Raw genomic sequence first — 23,495 nt, forward strand, 5'->3', positions numbered from 1 at the left:
AGAATCTGAACCTGGAGAGATAGCACAGCGGCGTTTGCCTTGCAAGCAGTCGATCCAGGACCTAAGGTGGTTGGTTCGAATCCCAGTGTCCCATATGGTCCCCCGTGCCTGCCAGGAACTATTTCTGAGCAGACAGCCAGGAGTAACCCCTGAGCGCCACCAGGTGTGGCCCAAAAACAAAAAACAAAACAAAACAAAAGAATCTGAACCAGGAGGCACTCTGCAAAATAATCACATACATTTAGTAAAAGAAAATATTTTTTAAAATTCCCCACATTACCCTAATTCAAGTCTGCAAAAACCCTCTAACCAGCCACTCAACTAAGCTCAGGGAACAAGAGACCCCTCCTCTTCCATCCTAGCCTTAATCTATGGAAAAACATCAACCTAGAAGGTGGGAACATTTGGTTTCACTACCAATTGGAGGTGCTGCATCCAGAGAATAATATCCAATGAGAAACTATGTGGATATTGACAGAGAGACAGACAAATCCCATAATCCTGCCTCACATCCAATGGGAAAAAAATGTGGATGTAAATTGACATAAAGAAAGACAATTCCACAATCTATCTGTCTGCCTACGTCTATTTGTGATCTGTCTGACTGGGTTGTGCCTTGGGTCACAGGATCTGTGCAGATCTCTGAGAAGGATGATCCTGACACTTATCAATTCACACAGAGAACTCCAGGGCCTCATGGATCAGACTAGAGTGGGGTAGGATTACCAGAGACAGTTAGGAGGCCTGACCATGGTGGGGGATTATTTTCTCAAAAGTGGGGTTCCTGGAGCCACATTTGACCATCTCCTGTCTACATTGGGACAGCTGTGATTCAGTTCTATAGACTCCAGACATAGTTGGACTCACCATATGTGGAGCATCCAATAGAGCAGACAGCCTGTATAGTCAGTCAGAAGGACCCTTGGGGAATCGGAGAGATAGCATGGAGGTAAGGCATTTCCCTTTCATGTAGAAGGTCATTGGTTCGAATCCCGACATCCCATATGGTTCCCCGAGCCTGCCAGGAGTGATTTCTGAGCATAGACCCAGGAGTAACCCCTGAGCGCTGCTGGGTGTGACCCAAAAACCAAGAACAAAAAAAAAAAGGACCCTTGGCATCAGGATTACTTAAATCCAGGAGGGCCCATGAGGTCGAGCCCTGATCTCAGCAGTCAGAACTTCCAGGTCACCTGAGCACAAACCTAGATTGTTGGTAGGCCTCTGGAGGTCTCCCATAAGGCCTCTGCCCAGAACACAGGAGTACAACTCTAAAAAAGGTCTTAGACACCACCTGCCTGCCCGTTGTACACACAGTGGAGCCATTTCTGCCCAGCAATTATTTGGAAAATCCAAGGAGAAACTTGGATGACAAAAACTTTGGCATGAGACTGAGATGAAAAGTGTGTCTCATAGAAGTGGCCAGGGTGAAGGTCTAGTGTGCTGTTTGCTGACACAATAGTCCCTCCCAGGAGAGGCAACAGAAACTCTGAGATCCACAGCCTGAAAATTGATTTGCCTTCCAGACTGATGGTGGAAGCATGTTTCCCCTACTTACCCTGCTCCTGGGGGCTATATTCTGCCCCCACATACTCTCTGGAGTCACCGCAGAGCCAGAGACAGTGAACGCAAAAGACCCACACAGCAGGATCGTGACCAGCACCCACAGTCTAGCTCACAGCAATACCGACTTCGCCTTCAGCCTCTACAAGCTCTTGGCCACCCAGAAACCTGAGAACAACGTGATCTTCTCCCCATTCAGTGTCTCTGCGGCCTTGGCCTTGCTGGCCCTCGGGGCCCGCAGCAACACCAAGACTGAGATCCTCCAGGGACTCAAGTTCAACCTCACCCAGATGTCTGAGGCAGAAATCCACCAGGGCTTCCAGCTGCTGCTGAGCCGCTTGAGCAGGCCAGGGACCCACCTGCAGCTCAACATGAGCACAGCCATGTTTGTGGACCAGCAGCTGCACCTACTGGAGAGCTTCCGGCAAGAGGCCCAGACCCTGTATACAGCCGATGCCTTTCCCACCAATTTCCAGGATCCTGCCACTGCAGAGAAGCTCATCAATGACTATGTGAAGCAGAAAACCCAGGGGAAAATCCAGGAACTGGTCAAGGACTTAGATGCAGAGACTGTGATGGTGTTGGTAAACTGCCTCTTCTTTAAAGGTGGGGCCAAGGGCCAGGGAAGGAAATGGGCTTTCATCAAAAAAATCCATGCCTGGTTCTGCACCAGCCCAGCCTGTTGGGATCCTGGAGTCTATCCTGGGGCTTGGTCACCCCCTTGCAGACCAGGGAGGGAAGAAGCCCAGGGTAGACTCAGATAAACCTGGTGTGTTCGAGCCTGTGGCTGGTGGACTTAGGAGTGGGTTCGGTCACTTTGAAACCAGAACTTAGAGAACCCAAGATGCAGAGCAGGTCCACGAGAGAACAACATGGGGGTGTCATGCAGAGAACAACACAAAAGAGGACAGAGAGGACAAGGGCTGTAGGCACGGAGTGAACAAGTAAGGTACAGGATGGAGAGAAGGGCCTGGGACTGGCTCTCTGCAGGGCACAGTCAACTTCCAAATCTGCATCACTAGCTGCCCTGCTGCCACGAGCCCAGGTCAGACCACCTGTGGGTTCTGGGTGCAGAGCCCAGGGATGGTTCCTATTCCCAGCCCTCTCCATGCATGGGAGGAGCAGGCACTGAGCTCTCTGCAAGCCTGAGCGATGACACTAAAGCTTAGGGAGCCTGTTTCTACTGCTCGCCATGACCAGCCCCTGTAGGTCCACTTTCCGGCCTGCCCAATGTGACCTCAGAAACAAGGAACCAGGGCAGAGCCCGCTGAACAGGCCATCCTGAGGGCCTGGGAAGGTTCCCTACCTTTCTTTTTACCTCTAGCCAAGTGGGAGACGCCCTTCGACCCCCACGACACCTTCACAGCAGATTTCCACGTGAACGAGAGCAGGGTGGAGAAGGTGCCCATGATGAAAGCTGAGGACGTGCAGGTGCTGTACTTCCAGGACGAGGCTCGGGGCAGCACCTTGGTGCAGCTGCCCTACAGGGACAGCCGCGCCTGCGCCCTTTTCATCCTTCCAGACCAGGGCCGCATGGCCGAGCTGGAGGCAGCATTGAACCCTAGCACCTTGCAGCACTGGAGGGACTCGATGAGCACCAGGTACTGCCCCATCTCAAAGAGACCCCATTGCCTTAGATCACAGGACCCACAATCTCAGGGTTAGCAAAGGTATATCTGGAGAGGAGGCTCCAATGGGGTGGATTGGGGCTCCCTGGCTTGGGTGCCTACCTAGCTCTTGGGGTACCAAGGCAGACAAAATTAGAGTCTCTAAGTGTAGAATGATCAGGAGAAGGAGTGGGTATCCCTGAGCTAGCCCAGAACTCACACAATTCCCCCCACCACCACTCCCAACACTCCCCCATCTCATTGTCATGAGGGCAGGGTATAGAGAACAGGATAGTGTGACTAGAAGACATACCTTGGGACAGCATGTGGCCTGTGACCTGGCTCAGACAGAATTATTCTGAGCCAGAAGTATAATGGGGAGGGGAGGGGCTTGTCATGCACTTGGTCACTTTGGTACCATCCTTGGAAACCTTTCTGGTTCCAAAGCCCCTGCAGAAGAGAAATCTGAGCACAGAGCAAGATGTAAGCCTTGAACATTACTGGATGGAGCTTCAAAACCAAAATCAATGGTTCAGTCAATCAATGACATTAATTCATTCTATCCCTCATTCATTTTTTTTTGTTTTGTTTTGTTTTTGAATCACACTCGGCAGTGCTCAGGGGTTCCTCCTGGCTCTATGCTCAGAAATCGCTCCTGGCAGGCTCGGGGGACCATATGGGATGCCGGGATTCGAACCACTGTCCTTCTGCGTCTAAGGCAAATGCCTTTCCACTGTGCTATCTCTCCAGCCCATCCCTCATTCATTCTTTCACTCACACTCACTTGCATTTATTTACTCATTCATTCACTCATTCCTTCAATCTCATTCTTTTTTTTCAATCTCATTCTTATTCATTCACTCACTCATTTATTCTTTCACTCATTTAGTCTTTCACTCACACTTTCATTGACTTACACATTCACTTACTGATTTATTTTCCTGCCCACCCATACTTTCAATCTTTCATTGCTCATTTATTCTTTCACTTGCAGCCAGTAACTCTCATTCATTCATTCACTAATTCATTTATGCTTCTCTCATTCATATTCACTCTCATTCACTCAATCATTTACTCATTCTTTCACTCCATATAAGGATTGGTAACTGAGCTTTCCTCAGACCCAAGCATGAATTCAGACCCAAGGGGCTCCTGCCTGTGAACCTTACCCCTCTACCTGCCTTTTCTTGGGTACAATATTCCTCCTTGATGCAGTAGTGATTGAGTGCTGTTGAGGGTGAAAACTGGGTGGGTAATTGAGTAGCACTGGAGGGAATTGAAACCCTGGACTGGGGGTTCCTGTGACTTTAGAGGGGTAGTTGGAGATGGTCGCTCAAATGGAGCGAGTTTTCATTGGGAAAAGAATCGGGGCAGATGGGCCAGCAGCAGGGCACCTCTGGGGTGACAGTAAATGAAGACAAGGTATGGGAAACACTGCAGGTATGTGTGAGGATTGAGGAGCCAACCCTGGGGCTTAGTGTCTGTGGAAACACACTGCAGGCTCTCTTCCTCCTCTAAGCCAGCTGTAGGGATAAGATTCAAGGCCTGGGGTTCTTCATTCAGCAGGACCAGGGTGTCAGGGAAACCCAGCAAAAACAGCTGATAGAAGGTATCACCTGACCCCTCACAGTTTCCTTCTGCTTCCAGTATAATAGACCTATTCCTGCCCAAGTTTTCTATCTCTGGGGACTACAACCTGGAGAAAAACCTGCCTGATCTGGGCATCCATGAGGTCTTCTCCAATAAGGCGGATCTCTCGGGCCTGACTGGGGACCAGAATCTCTACAAAAATCTGCATATTTCTCAGGTGAGCCAGAACTGTGGACCTTCCAGCCTATTAGGGGGTCATGCTCCAAAAGGCTGATGCAGTGAGGGGAAATGTGAGTCTGTGGTCTGACTGTCCCCCTCTGACTACCCTGTTCCCAGACCCTTGGGAGAGCTGTTCTGTTCTATGATGGGGTTCCATCCCCGCTGTGGAAAGTCCCACCTGCTACTGCCCATAGACCAATCCAGGCCCTCTGGTCTCTGATTCTCCATTTAGAAGTATCCTCAAAAAAAAAAAAAAGAAGGAAAAAAAAAGGAAGAAGTTGGCTCAATACTGGACCTGGACTTGTAGTAGAGCCTCTTAGGCTGTAGTGACATGTCCTTAGGGGAGGAAATACAAACCTTCCCTGATTTCCCAAAACAGAAATGTTGATTCCGACCAGGGTGGCTGGACACGCATCATGCCAGGGCATTGGCCAGTGGAGGGCACAGACTGGCCCATATCTAGGCCCAGGGAAGCATGAGGCAGGACTGTTCACTGCTCTGCTCCAGGGCCGAGTCCAGCAGCTGCTTCAAGCACAGAGACTACATCTAGGGTCTGAGGACAAGCACAGGTGTTGTCTCTTATAGAGCCCATAGTGTGCTTTGGGACTGGGGACATGGCATTGGGCAGAGCAACCCGGCAGAGAATCCCCACTCCTGTCTCTCCTTCCCCTCAGCCTGTTGACACATGTGTGCTCAAGGTTGTGCTTGCCAGCTCCTGGGACCCCTGAGTGGGTCTTGAAGGACCCAGCCAGAGGCCAATGGGGCCTCAAAAAGACTGGCTACAGGGGCCGGGCGGTGGCGCTGGAGGTAAGGTGCCTGCCTTGCCTGCGCTAGCCTAGGACGGACCGCGGTTCGATCCCCCGGCGTCCCATATGGTCCCCCAAGAAGCCAGGAGCAACTTCTGAGCGCATAGCCAGGAGTAACCCCTGAGCCTCACAGGGTGTGGCCCAAAAACCAAAAAAAAAAAAAAAAGAAAAAAAGACTGGCTATCTGCAATCATCTTTCCCTATTGGCATCAGCTCTATGTCCCCATAGGTGGTCCACAAGGCCAAGCTGGATGTGGCTGAGAATGGCACAGAAGCAGCAGCAGCCACAGGTATCCGCTATACATTACAATTCGGAAGATGGAACCCAACAACTGTGAGATTCAATAGGCCCTTCCTGGTGGCCCTCATCTCTGAGGACACACAGGGCTTCCTCTTTCTGGGCAAAGTGGCCAACCCCCTGCAGGCCTGAGAACCTCATAATAGGGTCAGGCCTGAGGAATCAGCTCTGCCTCCGGAGTCCACATGCCTGGTCCCCCCTGTGTCTCCACCCTGATGTAACCTACAGGGGGAATATAATGAAAGCAATAAAGGCTTTCAGCAGCACCCAGCTGGCTCTTTCCTCCAGATGTGCCTGAGGGGCCCCTGCAGTTGCCTGCCCAGGCCCAGCCCTACTGTCTCCTGGCCCCAGCAGCTCTGAGCACTCCACCCTCAGAGACTTCTTTCAGCTCTGAACTTCTTCTAGGCAGGGGGCAACTGGTACCAGCTGCTTCTGACCTCCAGTTGGAGTTCTACTCTGCTCATAGGTCAGGATATGCCTACCTTGACCCCATGTGCCAACAATATTCTGTCATGCCACAGCTGAGCCATCACCCCTGCTAGGGCACCTTCCCCTGGCCTCAGCATCCAATTGGAGACCATTGCTTCATCAGGATCAGTTGGAACACCCTCCCCCCATCTGACTCAGCGGCTCTCTCCTCCCTGGACAGAGGAGACCCCTGATCTGGCACCAGAAGGGAAGGCAGAAGCACTGTGGGAGAGTCAGGCAGCCAATCTTCATGCCTGCAGCCTTATTCACTAGGACACCAGGACTGTCTTTGAGCTCAAGGCATAAGGACAGGCTAAATGCTGATGGCTGAGATCTCTGTGTGCCATGACCTATTCAATCTTGACATTCCCAATGTGATGACATAGTAGATCAACCTTCATTCTCTAGATGCATATGGGACCAAGTATGTTCCCCCCCAGCTGATGACCAGGACAGAATGGGTTCCAAGTTGATGACCAGAGAACCTTTATTCCATCCCAACATTGCTTATATAGAACAAAAGAAACTGCAATATGCTCAGGGTGGCAGAGTCAGGGACATATAGCAGAAGGATAAATGGATTTGAGAAAGTGAGACACTGGAGAGAAGATAAACATAAACATTGAGGCTTAGAAATGTGTCAGGAGGGCCCGGAGAGATAGCACAGTGGCTTTTGCCTTGCAAGCAGCTGATCCAGGACCAAAGGTGGTTGGTTCGAATCCCGGTGTCCCATATGGTCCCCCGTGCCTGCCAGGAGCTATTTCTGAGCAGACAGCCAGGAGTAACCCCTGAGCACTGCCGGGTGTGGCCCAAAAAAAAAAAATTCATGTGGTTAAAACAAAATTAAAAAAAAAAAAAAAAAAGAAATGTGTCAGGAGAAGCACAGTGGGCTATAAAAGTGGCCTGTAGATGTTTGAACCAGTCCAGTTCATAGACTCTGTCTTTTCTCAAACAAGATGTAAACTGAGCCATGAAAAATCATGGGTACACTGGCCCACTTAGCAGAAAACTGGCCATATCATGAGAGGGTGGGCCATGGCCCCACCCTAATGAAGCCATGCTTTCTGCCTCCATCATCCAGAATCACCATTTACCTGATGGCCCTGCCTCACCACTGACCCTCTCTGATATCCAATCTGACCAAACTTCAGAGATGTCAGTTGTTGGGCTAATATCACCAGGGCATTTTCTTTTTGGAGTGAGAGCAGGCATGCTTCCTGGCTTTCCCTTCTTCCAGGAAAGCCTGGCAGTTTAAACTTCTGTTTAAGTTTAGTAAGCTTTTGATTCTCTTCAGATCATGATTACTGGTAAAAATATTCCCATCATATTTCTTGTTTATAGCAATGATCATATCTGTTTACCCATTTCTTTTTTGGTTTTTGGGTCACACTCAGCAGCATTCAGGGGCTACTCCTGACTCTATGCTCAGAAATAGGCCCCAGGAAGGAAGGAAGAGAGGGAGGGAGGGAGGGAGGGAGGGAGGGAGGGAGGGAGGGAGGGAGGGAGGGAAGGAGGGAGGAAGAGAAAGAAAGAAAGAAAGAAAGAAAGAAAGAAAGAAAGAAAGAAAGAAAGAAAGAAAGAAAGAAAGAAAGAAAGAAAGAAAGAAAGAAAGAAAGAAAGAAAGAAAGAAAGAAAGAAAGAAAGAAAGAAAGAAAGAAAGAAAGAGACAGAGACAGAGACAGAAAGAAAGAAAGAAAGAAAGAAAGAAAGAAAGAAAGAAAGAAAGAGACAGAGACAGAAAGAAAGAAAGAAAGAAAGAAAGAAAGAAAGACAGACAGACAGACAGACAGAAAGACAGAAAGAAAGAAGAAAGAAAGAAAGAAAGAAAGAAAGAAAGAAAGAAAGAAAGAAAGAAAGAAAGAAAGAAAGAAAGAAAGAAAGAAAGAAAGAAAGAAAGAAAGAAAGAAAGAAAGAAAGAAAGAAATGCAGCAAAAAGAAAATTTGTAAATATACTATAGATACCGGGGCCGGGCGGTGGCGCTGGAGGTAAGGTTCCTGCGCTAGCCTAGGACGGATCACGGTTCGATCCCCCGGCGTCCCATATGGTCCCCCAAGAAGCCAGGAGCAACTTCTGAGCGCATAGCCAGGAGTAACCCCTGAGCATCACAGGGTGTGGCCCCCCCAAAAAAAAAACCAAAAAAAAAAAAAAAAAAAGAAAAAAAAATATACTATAGATATAGATATGTAGTGGAGCTGGAACAATAGCACAGTGGTAGGGAATTTGCCTTGTAGGCAGCTGACCCAGGATGGACATGGTTCTATCACAGAGTTCCATATGGTTCCCCAAGCCAGGAGCAATTTCTGAGTGTATAGCCAGGACGGATGTCTGAGCACATAGTCAAGTATAACCTCTGAGCATCACCGGGTGTAGCCCAAATACCAATTATATATATTATCTCCAATGAAGTCATTAAATCATTGTCAGACATTTTAATTAGCTCTTGTTGCTAGCTGACTATTCTGTTACTTCATCTATTTCTGAACATTAGGTGATTTCAGTTACATCTTGGCATCTAAATTGTGCTCCTATGAGAATGAAAAAAAAGTGGCATCCTCCCACAGCTGCATTTGCCAGATCCAGGACAGAGCAGTCAGAGTGTCTGTGGTGCTCAAGGTCATGGAGACACCAGCCCATCCAGCACCCCCATTGCCTCAGCCCATATGCCCATCAGCCCCTGCTTAGGAATCACTCAGCACAGAGAGAGCAGAGAGTCAATTGTGGGACACTGAGCAGGGGTTCCTACTGACTTAGCATGCACCTGACTGTTGGTGTCCTGCAACTGCCCTTAGGGTTTCTGAGTCATACTAGGAGTTATCCTGAGCACTGAGCCAGATGTGTACCCAGGGAAACACTGAGATTGGACCCAAACCACAAAAACAAACAAACAAATGTTAGGTTGTACCTTATTTTACCTAAAACAAAGATCATCCACGTTCCTTTGTATGTTTGTTTACAACTTGGATTTACCCCAAAACAAAGATTGTCTTATATGTAAACCTGGGCAGGATAAGCTCAAAATAGCTGCCCCACCTATGGGGTGGTCTCTGGACTCAATAAAAACAGTTCTGGCAAGCAGGCAGGCTGGTGAAGATCTAGGTAGAAGACTGACAGACTACACCTATTTCACACTTAACCTGGTTTGGATTATTTCATGAGCAACGCTGATTCAGACTTGTTCAACTGGGGTTGGAAATATAATGCATGGAGTGATCTTACAAAAATCAATCATTTACAAAATCAGACAAAAGATGTGTGGATAGTAGGGAAGAACTAAAATGCAGAGGACATGGGGACATGACCAGATGCAGGCTCCACGTCTTGGTGACCCCAAGTGAGATTTTTCTGTACTGCAGGTTCCCAGCCTTCTTCTACACAATTAGGCATGGCCACATTCCAGCTGGGTGGCAATGTTGCAAGCAGAGTCAGCCAAATGTCTTTCCTCTCAGATGCTCTGGAACCCTGTATGAAGGTTACTGGGAGCTGGAAACTAGAGAGAGGTGGGCTCTCAATCTGAATTCAGGGAGGCAGCTGAAGACCAGCCAGAGATTAAGCAAAAAACTGGCTGGATGTAAGGACCAGATTCTTCTAGATCTAGAGGGGCTGAGAGGATTTGGGGGGACATAGTACTTTCTGTCTGGGGCAGGTTCATTTGTTCAGGACAGGGCTAAATTCATCTGCTATGATTGGGTGATTCATTAATGCAGGATCTCAGGGTCCCTACTAGTTCAGGGTTCTGATACATACTATTGTTTGAACACATCCTGGGCCAGCTTGTCAAGATAAATGCATGTAAGGGGGGCTGTCCAGTGTCAGAAACACTAGGGGTTTGGGCACTCATGCATGACATTGTGAAATGGTGGGATTCTGCACTTACAGGTCATGAGGAGGAGCTACAACCAAAGACCTGGATCCCATGTCCTGGTTTTTGTACCTGTGGGCCCTGTTGAATCTCTGTGTCCCATGTGGCAATTGACCCCACGTCTCAATACTTGGGTGATCCTGAGAAGTCCCCAGGCATCTCTTTCTCTCTCTGTCTCTCTATCTCTCTCTTTTTCATGTGGAGAAGCTGTGCCCACAGACCACGCATCTCACTCAATTCTACTGCTCTTGCCTGCCCTCCTGGACCTTTTTCATGGTGTGCATATTTCACATGGTGAAAACTAAAATTCCAGTGTTCACTTAGAGGTTTCTGAATCCCAAAAGGTCTCCCTAAGCCTCAAGATCACCCCCAAGTAACACCAATTTAGCTCTCAAGTTCTACCACTTGATCACAAATCAGAAGCCCAAGGAAAATGCCTTTTTCTTCCTGCTAAGCATCTCAGCAGCCATTACCATACTCTTGCTTGGGGGCTGGCTACCTCACCAGCAACCAAACATTCCTGGCACTGGACTTCAACTTGACCAAGCTGTCCAAGGCTGACATCCACCAGGGTTTTCAGTACCTCCTGCAAACCCTCAACCTTCCCAGCAATAATAGCTCAGCTACCTACCTGGGAAGTGACTTATTACTGAGTAACAGGCTCCAGCCCCAGCAGAAATTTTGTCACAGACACCAAAGAGTTTTATGAGTCCAGAATCTTCCAGGTCAACTTCAGAGACACAGATAGCACAATAAAACTGATCAATAACCAGGTCAGTAATGAAATTCAAGGAAAAGTCACAAACTTGGTATCTGGGTTTCATGAAAACATTCTGTGGTGCTGGTGAATTATATATACACAAAGGTAGGAGCAACTGTTTGTGACTTATCTATCCTGTTCACATGCTGGCTCAAGACATTAAGGAAAAGTTGCAGATGGATCAGATAGGACATTAGATGGGCGCTGTAGAGAACATTATGTTAGTGTGTCGGGGGGTAGACTGTGTGCCACAGTCTCATAATTTTACCCTTAGATATATTTCTGACTGGTCTCTGAATATTTGTGAGGTGATGCTGTTTGTAATAAATTCAGTATCTTTTTTTTTTGGGGGGGGGCACACCCGGCAGTGCTCAGGGATTACTCCTGGCAGTCTGCTCAGAAATAGCTCCTGGCAGGCACGGGGGACCATATGAGACACCGGGATTCGAACCAACCACCTTTGGTCCTGTATCGGCTGCTTGCAAGGCAAACACCGCTGTGCTATCTCTCCGGGCCCATAAATTCAGTATCTTGATGACCAGAAGGGTCCTTAAATTCTTCTCTAAGTTCTACTACCTACTAATGGGATATTTAAAAAGATTGTTTGCTTGAAGAGAAGATGAAAATTAAGTTTGAGAATGGAGAAATATTTGTCTTCTAATGAAGAAGGCCAAAGGGATTCATAAGGCCCATCAGTCCAAGCAAAACAAGAAGAACCACCTCTTTCTGAAAACAAGGTTTAATTTTACACAAACTGGTTAATTGCCTGGTTTGGTTAATTTTTTACCCAGAAAAATAGGACAAATGCTCGGGACAAAATGACCTCTGAAAATCTCAAATATTTACCCTCTGTTTCTTTTTTTTTTTTTTTGGTTTTTGGGCCACACCCGTTTGACGCTCAGGGGTTACTCCTGAGCTATGCGCCCAGAAATTGCCCCTGGCTTGGGGGGACCATATGGGATGCCAGGGGATCGAACCACGGTCCGGTCCGTCCTACTCTAGCGCTTGCAAGGCAGACACCTTACCTCTAGCGCCACCTTCCCGGCCCCTACCCTCTGTTTCTTGACCAAAGTTCTTTGCCAATCCCTGACTGACATAACCATTCTAAACAATTAATTTCATTGTAATGATTCCAATAATAATATTTATTTTCAGATATTACTAAAACATTTTAAAATATAAGCATTTGGATCTTTGTTGCTAGCATATATTGTCTCCTTTAGTCCCACTGGTGCACACAATTGATAGCTAAGAAGCTGTGTTCTTTGGTGGAGGTAAACAGGCACACAGATGAGTGTGGAGTTGAGATTATGTCCAAGGGAAACCATTAGTGATAGTCTTGTAAAGCAATAAGTAAATAGATAAGGGGCCGGAGAGATAGCATGGAGGTAAGGCATTTGCCTTGCATGCAGAAGAATGGCGTTTCGAATCCCGGCACCCATATGGTCCCCTGAGCCTGCCAGGAGTTATTTCTGAGCCTAGAGCCAAGAGTAAACCCTGAGCGCTGCCAGATGTGACCCAAAAACCAAAAAAAAAAAAAAAAAGTAAATAGATAAAAAGCAAAAGTAGCAATGGCGATTCCCTCATCCTCTCACCTTGAAGGAAACAGTGATCACAGTTTAACCTGATTCCTTCTAGTATTGTACTCTCACTGCTGTGAGAACATGACTGAATGACTGAAGCCAAGCTCAGTGTTGGAAAAGTTTATTCCTGGTGAGTTCATCAGAACTCATTCCAGGAAAGAGACACCATAAATGTTCAAGGAAGAAATCAGCACCAGAATTAGACTTTGTACACATGTAGGAAAAAGTGGGCAAGTTAAGGTCTAGAGGAAAAGGGACTAAGCAAGAGACAAACAGGCTACAGGGCAGGGGATGTCTGGGTCTTCTCAGAAATCTGTACTCAAAAGCATGGCCAGTCATCACAGTGGTTGACTCTAGAGGGCACTGTGGATAAATGATGGGAAAGATTGATGAATGGAATTAGAGTTGAGCCAAAGAACATGGAGGAGAGCATGATGAGTAGGAGAACCAAGGCCCTGCCTTTCTGCTCCTGGTTCACTGTCTCTCAGCCCATGTAGACCTGCAGTGATGGATGAGGCCTCCATCTAGCCCCCAGTCATGGCACCATCTTGGTTACAGGTGTACATACAGGAGCAGTTTCTGGGAAAGAGTCTAAGATAAGTACCCACTAAGTTATCCATGCTGGAGAAGGGATATTTTAGGGGAGAGAGGAGTGGGACTCAGAGAAGATCCCTGCAAACAGATAGGAAATAGCTCTGTGCAAATAGTAATCCAAACAATGATTAAGTTGTCAAATACAAGACATCTTGTTGGCCAATCAACCTCCATAAAATGACTTTGCATGTGAGAAAGAGTGGCACTTCCTTAAACAGGGCCATTGGACTACTATCATTGGGTGTAATTGGTATCTACAGTAGAGCTCATCTTTTGGAGGCTGTGGCTTCCATCCCTTCCTCTGCATAGATTGTCAGAGTTGAAAAAAGTGCCAAGTGAATGTTCGAGATGCATTACCATCTTATAGTGGAGATGGGAATCTCTTTAGAATGTAAAGCAGGGCTGGAGAGATAGAAGTGAATTAAGGCTATAGTCTTACCTTTGATGATCCCCAATCAGTTTGGTCCCCAATATTTCTAAGCAACACTAGTAGAAACCTCTAATGTTGAAGCTTGGATTAACCCTCAAGGTCACCAATGGCAAACTCAAATTTTGAAATGAAGAAAGATATTAACATTCCCAGGACCATGGGTGTCCTGGTGAGTGTTGGCTGGTGAGTGAACAAAGATCTCACAGTGCCAGCTAAATGGGAGAATGCCAAATATATCAACCCAGAGACTTCAATGTGGATGGAATGACAATAGTAAAGGTACCCAAGATGAATCAGATGGAATCACACTGGTTCCTAAAGGATGAACCTGTGCTTTTCTTGTACTCCATGGACTCCATGTATATCCATGAATACAATCTCCATGGATTACCATGGCATTGCCAAAATTTTCCTCATTTTTCCTGAACCGGCAAAATGGAGGAGGTGGAAACTGCCTTGACTCCACAAATGCTGAAAAAGTGGAAGCCACTCACTCCAGCAAAGGTGAGAGGGGGACTCTAGCACTTGACAGGGATCAGGGCCTCTGTGCTGTCATGAATGTGAAAGGTCTCCAGAAAGCTTGTAGTGTGTCCCCAACCTTTCCCTGGAGTCCTTGAATCAGAATCTCCTCTGTTCATCCATGAGGGCTCTAGTCAAAAAATCTTATCTTGCTCCTTTGCTGCAAGAGAATCAGACTCTGTTAGTTTTCTGGTGTTTACCAGAGTCACACATCCAGGCAGAATGCAGGATCTTAGGAGTGGGCTGTGGAGCCTGATAAATGGACAGGGTTCCATCAAGAGAGCAGAGTCAGCTGGCATGTGGGGCTTCAGAATATCTATGGCCACCAGAGGAAGAAGCCAGAAGACTTTATCAACCTGTGAACATGAGTAAAAACAAGAAAAGTACTACTGAGCAAGACAGATGATACAGGGTGAGGGTTCAACCCTTGTAGCTGGGTTTAGTCCCTGGCATCATGTGGTCCCTTAAGCAATTCCTATTATTGCCCTAGAGATCCCTAAGCACTGCCCAGTTGCTGGGGTAATTCCAGGCACTGTAAGGCTGATCAGTTCCACATCCTCTGGCCTTCCCTTTGAAACACCTGCCAATTGGCCAATCCTGAGGGCTCTGCAGCCTCTTCAATTTCTCATGGGATGATTATAAATGCATTTAAAATGAAACAAAAAAAGGGGAGGGTACAGTAAGGAAGGGACAAGAGTGGAGGGAAAGGAAGGATAAGAAAGTGAAGTAAGGGTAATGAAGAAAAGGTAAAAAAGGGAAAAAGAAAAAGAAAGGAACTAGATGGAAGAGAGGAGAGGAGAGAAGACAGGAGAAAAAGGGACAGCACTGAACTAGTGTAGGTAGAAAATTCCCTCCTCCCCAATGTAGAGAATGTCCATTTGGAATGAGCTGCTGAACTCTGCACAGCAGAGCTTGACTCAGGAGAGACAAAGGCAAAACCTCCATGCATAGGTCACTCTGCTGGCTCCCCAGAAAGTCCCCCACACTAAAATGAAACAAAGAAATCCCTGGGTTCTCTAGTTAGCACTGCAGAGAGAGGGAACTCTGTAGATAGCCTGGCTCAGAGCTCAGGGCAGCAGAACAAAGAATGGAACCATCTACAACACAGTGAAGGCCCTGGCTGAGCCTATGCTGTGCCAAAAGAGCTGACTCCAGCTCCACCTCCCTCAATCAATATTATAGGACTGTCCAGCTGAACCTGCCCAAGTTCTCCATTTTGGCCTCCTACCAGTTACAGCCTCTTCTGCTCCCCTTGGGATTCACTGAACTGTTCTCCCATGAGCCAACTTTTCTGGCATCATGGAGCAACAAAACATGACGATTAGCCAAGTGACTCCTTAGGGATCTGGGACAAAAACCTGCAGACTTTCAGCATTACTGAGCAATGTATGAGGACTCACCCTGCCAGCACAAGGAGTCTTGAATTTATGTCTTAGGGACTTTGCTATGGAAAGGTATATTGATTCCCAAGTCATTCTCAAGTCCCAAGGAATCTTGGGAGATTCCTACATAGTGTGGACAGCACCTCCTGCAGGCTGTGTGCCTCAGGCAAAAACATGGCCTGGCTCATTGATAACTGACACAGTAAAAATGAAAGGAAAAAAATGTCAGTGTGAAGAGATAGAATATCAGTGTGGGAGACATAGTGTCTGTGAAATGGAAAACAGTGTTAGTATCAGGAGACACAATGTCATTGTGAGGATACACAATGCCTGTGTTAAGAGATGCAGCAATGTGGTTGACACTATACCAGTGAGGACAGACACATGGCACCTTCTGAGGAAGACACCAAGCCTGGCCTCCACAGGACAGTTGTGGGCAATGATTGGCACCTGGCACAGGGTGGCTGTGTCCCATGAAACTCTGCCTGCATCACCACCCAGCCTCATAGGAGGCTCCTATATAGTAAGAGGGTCAGTGGCCTAATCCTGCCCCTAGTGACTTCCCCTGCCTCCATTCCTGTGCTCTCAGCTGACCCTTGTGTCCCTCCCCAGGGATTCTACAAGGCCAAGCTGGAGGTGGACGAGGAGGGAACTGAGGCTGCTACAGCCACTGGCTTCCGCTTGGTGGTCAAGCCAGCTCTATGATACCAAATCATGCATTTCAACTATCTCTTCATCATGGCAACCTATTCAAGCAACACTAACAGCATCTTACTTCTGGGCAAGGTAGTGAACCTTATAATCAAGTAGTCCCCCGTCTGTACTGGCTTATCTAGTACTTGAAGTAGACTTCAACCAGAGGCTTTGCATAAATCAGAGTCCTAAGGGTCCTAAAGCCAGCTCAAAAGCTCCATGCATGGGGGTCAGTGGTTGGTCCTAAGTGACAGTGGGCAGTTCCAAGCATTTGTACCCACAGAAAGTGGGGGAGACATGAGCACTTGTGATATTCAATGAGATGCTTACTTAGAAGAGTCAATTTAGGGCCTTGCACATGAAGACACAATAAATGGATTTTTCTTCTTCTGGAGAAGTTTCTGCACTGTAACTTCTGGCTCCAGACACAAGGTAAGGTGTTCATGTCCTTCAAGAGATATGGAGGCATATGGTAGACAATAAGTGCCAGGTGGGCAAGGAGGGGGTGCAGGCCAGTGTAGCTTCCCTAAGGGGGTTGGAGAGACATTGTCTTCTTCTGTTTCTTGGTTCTGCCACAGAGCAATGGCCATGATCCAGAGAACTAGTGGGGCCTCTGCAGCGAGGGTGTGTCTGGGAAAGAAAACCAGTACAGGAAGACCTAGATCAGTGTTTTCAATCACTGTGCTGCCACACACTAGTTACCAAGGACACAGAGACAGGACCAGGAGGGCCCACTCCCACTCTAAACAGGACCATAGGAAGAAAGACTTCCCTCAGCCTTGCTCTACTTCTGGTCTGTATCCCTTCTCTCCCTGCTGCATTGCTCCTTCTGGATGTCCTGACCCTCACAACCAGCCTTCCCAAGCTCAGAAGTTGCCTATAACCCTTTGCTGCCTTGAGAGTGCATTCCTTTAACCAACCTAGAAACTCTGAGTGCAAATCCTGAAGGGAGCCTGAGACTGCTGGGTGTGACCCAAAGCAAATAATCAAAAACCAGGCATGGCAAACAACACATCTGAGCCTGGGATGAAAATTCACTTCAAACACTACTTTATAAAAATATAAATTTACGTATTTATTTTTGTGGCAAAATTCTAGCCAGGACAGTCCATAATGATAGATTACAGATAATGTGTCTCAAGGTCCTATTTATTTTGATGGTGTAACATGTCCCAATGATTCAACATAAATCTAGAAGAGCAAACAGAAAGTTTGGCACTTTGGTTTGGGGGTGCAAGGAAGGGCTATCTAGAGCAAGAAAGAGGTAGCCTCACCCTTGAATCAGGCTTCAGAAGAGACCTCAAGAGCACTTCATGCTGAGCCCGGGTTCTAGGTACCTGTGCTTGGCAGGGCCAAATTTGGGAGCTTAAAAGGAGCCTTAGTACAGAGGAAGGACAGGCCCAGTCTGTCTGTCAATGTATCTCTGTCTCTGTTGTCTGTCTGTGTCACCTATTCTGAAGCTAACCCTCTGTTTCCGACCATGAATACTTGCAAGACGAGTCTGAACCAAAAGGCACACTGCAAAATAATCACATATAGACTTAGTAAAAGAAAAGACTTTTAAAAACTCTCCCCACGTTACCCTAACTCAAGTCTGCAGACCACCTCCCACCAGGTAGTCCACTAAGCTCAAAGAACAAAAGAGAGCCCTCCTCTTCCATCCTAGGCTTTTATATAAGGAAAAACATCACACCTAGAAGGTGGGAGCATCTTGGTTTCACTACCAATCTACCAACCGGAGTTGCTGCATTCAAAGAATAATAAACAATGAGGAACTATGTAGATGTTGACTGACACAGAGACAGACAAATCCCATAATGCTACACCCCATCCAATGAGAAACAATGTGGATGTTGATTTACATAGAGAAAGACAAAACCCATAATCCCACAATCTATCTGTCTGCCTATGCCTGCTTGTGGTCACTCTGCCTGGATTGTGCCTTATGTCACAGGATCTCTGGAGATCACTAAGAAGGATGACTCTGACATTTATTGGTTCACACAGAGAACTCCTAAACTTCCTTCCAGGGTCTCACAGATCAAGCTGGAGTGGGATAAAATTAGGGGCTGCCTGTGAGGCCTGAGTATGGTGGGAAATTTTTCCAAAACTGGGTTCCTGGTGCCACATTTAAGCATCTCATGTCTGTGTTGGGATGGCTGTGATTCAGTGTGTGGATACCAGACATAGCTGGACTCACCGTATGTGAGGCACCCCATAGAGCAGACAGCCTGTACACTTAGTAACCAGAACCCCTGGGAATAGGACTTCCTAGATACATGAGGGCCCGTGAGACTGATCCCTGATCTCAGCAGTCAGAACTTCCAGAGTCACAAGAGCACAGACCTAGATCACTGGTAGGCCTCTGGATGTCTCCCAAAGGGCCTCTGCCCAAACAGAGGGGTACATCTCTTAAAAGGTCTCACACAATATCTTTCCACACAGAAGAGCCATTTCTGCCAAGCAATGATTTGAGGGGAAACTTGGATGACAAAAACTTTGGCATGAGACTGAGATAAAAAATGTGACCCACAGAGGATGGCCAGGGTAAAGGTCTAGTGTGCTGTTTGCTGACACAATAGTCCCTCCCAGGAGAGGCAACAGAAACTCTGAAATCCACAACCTGAAAACTGATTTGCCTTCCAGGCCGATGGTGGAAGCATGTCTCCTCTACTGACCCTGCTCCTGGGGGCTATGTTCTGCCCCACATACTCTCTGGAGTCAGCGCAGAGTCAGAGACAGTGAACGCTAAAGACCCACACAGCAGGATCGTGCCCAACACCCACAATCTAGCTCACAGCAATACTGACTTCGCCTTCAGCCTCTACAAGCTCTTGGCCACCCAGAAACCTGAGAACAACGTGATCTTCTCCCCACTCAGTGTCTCTGCAGCCTTGGTCTTGCTGGCCCTTGGGGCCCGCAGCAACACCAAGACTGAGATCCTCCAGGGACTCAAGTTCAACCTCACCCAGATGTCTGAGGCAGAAATCCACCAGGGCTTCCAGCTGCTGCTGAGCCGCTTGAGCAGGTCAGGGACCCACCTGCAGCTCAACATGAGCACAGCCATGTTCGTGGATCAGCAGCTTCACCTGCTGGAGAGCTTTCAACAAGAGGCCCAAACCCTGTACACAGCCGATGCCTTTCCCACCGACTTCCAGAATCTCCCTGCTGCTGAGAAGCTCATCAATGACTATGTGAAGCAGAAAACCCAGGGGAAAATCCAAGAACTGGTCAAGGACTTAGATGCAGAGACTGTGATGGTGTTGGTGAACTGCCTCTTCTTTAAAGGTGGGGCCACGGGCCTGGGAAGGAAATGGGCTTTCATCAGAAAATCCAGGCCTGGTTCTGCATTAGCCCAGCCTGTTGGGATTCTGGAGTCTATCCTGGGGCTCGGTCACCCCTTGCAGACCAGAGAGAACAGAAGCCCAGAGTGGGCTTAGATAAAACTGGTGTGTCTGAGCCTGTGGCTGGTGGATTTAAGAGTGGGTTTGGCAGCAACCAGAACTTAGAGAACCCAGGATACAGAGCAGGTCCAAGAGAGAACAGCATGGGGGTGTCATGCAGAGAAGAACACAACAGAGGGCAGAGAGGACAAGGGCTTCAGGGCACATACCAAGCAAGTGAGGTGCTAGATGGAGAAAATAGGCCTGACGGTGGCTTCCTGCAGGATTCAATAAGCTCCCAGGTCTTCATCTCTGGCTGCTCAGCTGCCTTGAGCCCAGGTGGACCAGCTATGGATTTGGGGTGCAGAGCCTAGGGATGGTCCCTATTCTCAGTCCTGTGCATGGGAGGAGCAGGCACTGGGCTCTCTGCAAGCCTGAGTGATGACTCTCATGCTCAGGGACTCTTTAGATCAGGAGCTTGTTTCCTCTGCTCGCCATGACCAGCCTCTGTAGGTCCACTTTCTGGCCTGCCCAATGTGACCTCAGGAATAACGAACCAGGGAAGAACCCGCAGAAAAGGCCATTCTGAGGGCCTGGGTAGGTTCCCGACCTTTCTCTGTGCCTCTAGCCAAGTGGAAGGCGCCCTTCGACCCCCACGACACCATCACAATGAATTTCTACGTGAACGAGAGCAGGGTGGAGAAGGTGCCCATGATGAGTGCCGAAGACACGCAGGTGCTGTACTTCCGGGACGAGGCTCGGGGCAGCACCTTAGTGCAGCTGCCCTACAGCGACAGCCGCGCCTGCGCCCTTTTCATCCTTCCAGACCAGGGCCGCATGGCCGAGCTGGAGGCAGCACTGAACCCTAGCACCTTCCAGCACTGGAGGGACTCGATGAGCACCAGGTACTGCCACATCTCAAAGAGACTCTTCTCCTTGGCCCTCTCCTCTCCATTGCCTTAGACCACAGAACTCCACAATCTCAGAGTCAGCAAAGGGATACCTGGGGTGGAGGCTCCAATGGGGTGGGTTGGGGCTCCCTGACTCGGGTGTCTGCCTAGCTCTTAGAGTTTAAGGTAGACAAAATTAGAGCCTCTGAGTGTAGAATGATCAGGGAACGGGGTGGGTAGCCCTGAGCTAGCCCAGCACTCACATATTTCACCTACCACCCTCCACCCCACCCCAACACTCTCCCTTCTCATTGTCATGAGGGCAGTGGGCAGAGAACAGGACAGTGTGACTAGAAAGAGACATGACTGGGACAGCATGTTTGCTGTGACCTGGCTCGGCCAGAATTTCTGAGCCAGAAGTATAAAGGGGACGGAAGGGCTTGCCATGCATATGGTCACTTTGGTACCATTCTTGGAAATTCTTCTTGTTCCAAAGCCCCTTTTGGAGAGATCCCTGAGTCTTTCTTTCACTCATTTACTCTCAGTCATGCTCCCGTTCTCATTCATTCATTTACTCACTCAGTCTTTCACTCACACTTTCATTCACTTACTCATTCACTCATTGATTTATTTTCCCGCTCACCCATACTTTTGGGAGTTTTGTTTGTTTGTTTGTTTTGGGCCACACCTGGTGACTCTCAGGTGTTATTCCTGGCTATAAACTCAGAAATAGCCCCTGGCTCAGGGGACCATATGGGACACTGAGGGATCGAACCATGGTCTGTCCTAGTCTAGTGTGTGCAAGGCAGACACCTTATGATCTAAGCCACCGCTCCGGCCTCTCACCTATACTTTCAATCATTCATTGCGAATTTGTTCTTTCACTTGTACCCAGTCACTCTCATTCATTTGTTCATGCACTCATTTATGCTTTCTCTCACTCACATTTACTCTCATTACTCAATCATTTACTCATTCTTTCACTCCATATCACAATTGGTAGCTGAGCCCTCCTCAAACCCAGGCATGAATTCAAACTCAAGAGGCTCCTGGCCATGAACCCTAACTCTCTGCTTGCCTTTCTCTGGGGGACAATATTCCTCCTTGATGTGGCAGTGATTGAGTGTTGTTGAGGGTGAGAACTGGATGGGTAATTGAGTAGCACTGGAGGGAATTGAAACCCTGGACTTGGGGTTCTTGTGACTTTAGAGGGGTAGTTGGAGATGGTAGCTCAAATGGAGCGAGTTTTCATTGGGAAAAGAATCAGGGCAAATGGGCTAACAGCAAGGCAATTCTGGGGTGGCAGCAGCTGAAGGCAGGAGGTGTGGGAAAACTCTGCAGGTATGTGTGAGGATTGAGGGACCAACCCTGGGGCTCAGCATCTGTGAGGTTCTTCCTCCGCTGAGCCAGCTTTAAGGATGAGATTCAAGGTCTGAGGTCCTTCACTCAGCAAGATCGGGGAGTTAGGGGGACCCAGCAAAACCAGCTGAGAGATGAGATCACCTGCACCCCTCACAGTTTCCTTCTGCTTCCAGAATAATAGACCTATACCTGCCCAAGTTTTCCATCTCTGGGGAGTATGACCTGGATGAAAACCTGCCTGATCTGGGCATCCATGAGGTCTTCTCCACGCAGGCGGATCTCTCAGGCTTAACTAGAGACCAGAGTCTCAACAAAAAACTGCGTGTTTCTCAGGTGAGCCAGACCTGTGGACCCACCAGCCTATGAGGGGGTCATATTCCAGGCAGCTGATACAGTGAGGGGAAGCATGAGTCTGTGGTCTTTCTGTTCCTTTCTGACCACCATGTCCTCAGACTCCTTTGGAAGAGCTGTTCTGTCTGTAATGGGGTCCCATCCAGACGTGGAAAGTCCCACCTTCTCCTGCCCATAGGCCAATCCAAGTCTCCTAGTCTCTGCTTCTCCATTAAGAAGTAGGCTCAGTACTGAACTTGTATACAGCAGGGCTGCAGCAGGGAGCAGCTCAGGGTAGTAGAGTTTCTTAGGCTGTGATGAGATGCCCGTAGGGGTGGGAATATAAATCTGCCCTGATTCTGACCAGCATGGATGAACACATCTTCCAGGGCATTGGTCAGTGGGAACAGCAGAGATGGGATGGCACAAACTGACTCATATCTGGTCCCCAGGGAAGCATGAGGCAGGACTGTCCACTTTTCTGCTCCAGGGCCAAATCCAGCAACTGCTCCAAGCACAGAGAATACATCTAGGTACTGAGGACAAGCACAGGCATTGCCTCTCACAGAGCCCAAAGTGTGTTGTGGGACTTGTGACATGGCAGACAGACAGAGCAGACCTGGCAGAGACCCCCATACACATGTTCTCCTGTCCCTCAGCCTGTTGACACATGTGTGCTCAAGGCTGTGCTTGCCGACTCTTGGGACCCATGAGTGGATCTTGAAAAACCCATCCAGAGACCAATGGGGCCTCAGGAAGACAGGCCACCTGCACTCATCTTTCTTTACTGGCATAAGCTCTCTGTCCCCATAGGTGGTCCACAAGGCCAGGCTGGATGTGGCTGAGAATGGCACAGAAGCAGCAGCTGCTACAAGTATCCACATTATAGCTGAATCCGGAAGATGGAACCCAATAATTGTGACATTCAACAGGCCTTTCCTAGTGGCCCTCATCTCTGAGGACACACAGAGCTTCCTCTTCCTGGGCAAAGTAGCCAACCCCATGGCAGCCTGAGATCCTCATAACAGGGCAGGCCTGAGGAATCAGCTCTGCCTCAGGAACCCACATGCCTGGTCCTCCCCACCCCACCCCCATGTCTCTGCCCTGGTGTCTGTACCTTACAGAGGGCATTAGTGATAGCAATAAAGACCTTCAGTAGTA

At 48.2% G+C, this 23,495-nt stretch overlaps 1 protein-coding gene across 3 annotated transcripts; it reads left to right on the forward strand.

The window, feature by feature from the left end:
* Positions 1-1,461: 1,461 nt before the first annotated feature.
* LOC126003574 (serpin A3-3-like) lies at positions 1,462-23,495 on the forward strand. Of its 3 annotated transcripts, none has more exons than XM_049769851.1 (5): positions 1,462-2,166; positions 2,885-3,161; positions 4,815-4,974; positions 6,012-6,206; positions 23,368-23,495. In XM_049769851.1, exons 1-5 carry the CDS (start codon positions 1,539-1,541, stop codon positions 23,371-23,373), a joined length of 1,266 nt encoding a protein of 421 aa, XP_049625808.1. In that variant the 5' UTR covers positions 1,462-1,538; the 3' UTR covers positions 23,374-23,495. The 3 variants fall into 3 exon arrangements, with proteins under 3 accessions (XP_049625808.1, XP_049625809.1, XP_049625807.1); XM_049769852.1 differs by lacking the exon at positions 6,012-6,206 and adding an exon at positions 22,278-22,337 and having other exon boundaries at positions 1,463-2,166; positions 4,815-4,914; positions 23,148-23,495; XM_049769850.1 differs by lacking the exons at positions 4,815-4,974; positions 6,012-6,206 and adding an exon at positions 22,178-22,337 and having other exon boundaries at positions 1,464-2,166; positions 23,148-23,495.

Source organism: Suncus etruscus, chromosome 3, assembly GCF_024139225.1.
Source record: "Suncus etruscus isolate mSunEtr1 chromosome 3, mSunEtr1.pri.cur, whole genome shotgun sequence".
In the NCBI taxonomy this organism is placed as follows: domain Eukaryota; kingdom Metazoa; phylum Chordata; class Mammalia; order Eulipotyphla; family Soricidae; genus Suncus; species Suncus etruscus.

What these genes read in the sequence shown, in the direction of transcription:
- LOC126003574 (XM_049769851.1), top strand. Translation starts at nt 1,539, where the DNA reads ATGTTTCCCCTACTTACCCTGCTCCTGGGGGCTATATTCTGCCCCCAC. An exon ending in AGGGACTCGATGAGCACCAG is followed by an intron (nt 3,162 to 4,814) that starts GTACTGCCCCAT and finishes TTCTGCTTCCAG; the next exon opens with TATAATAGACCTATTCCTGC. An exon ending in AAAATCTGCATATTTCTCAG is followed by an intron (nt 4,975 to 6,011) that starts GTGAGCCAGAAC and finishes ATGTCCCCATAG; the next exon opens with GTGGTCCACAAGGCCAAGCT.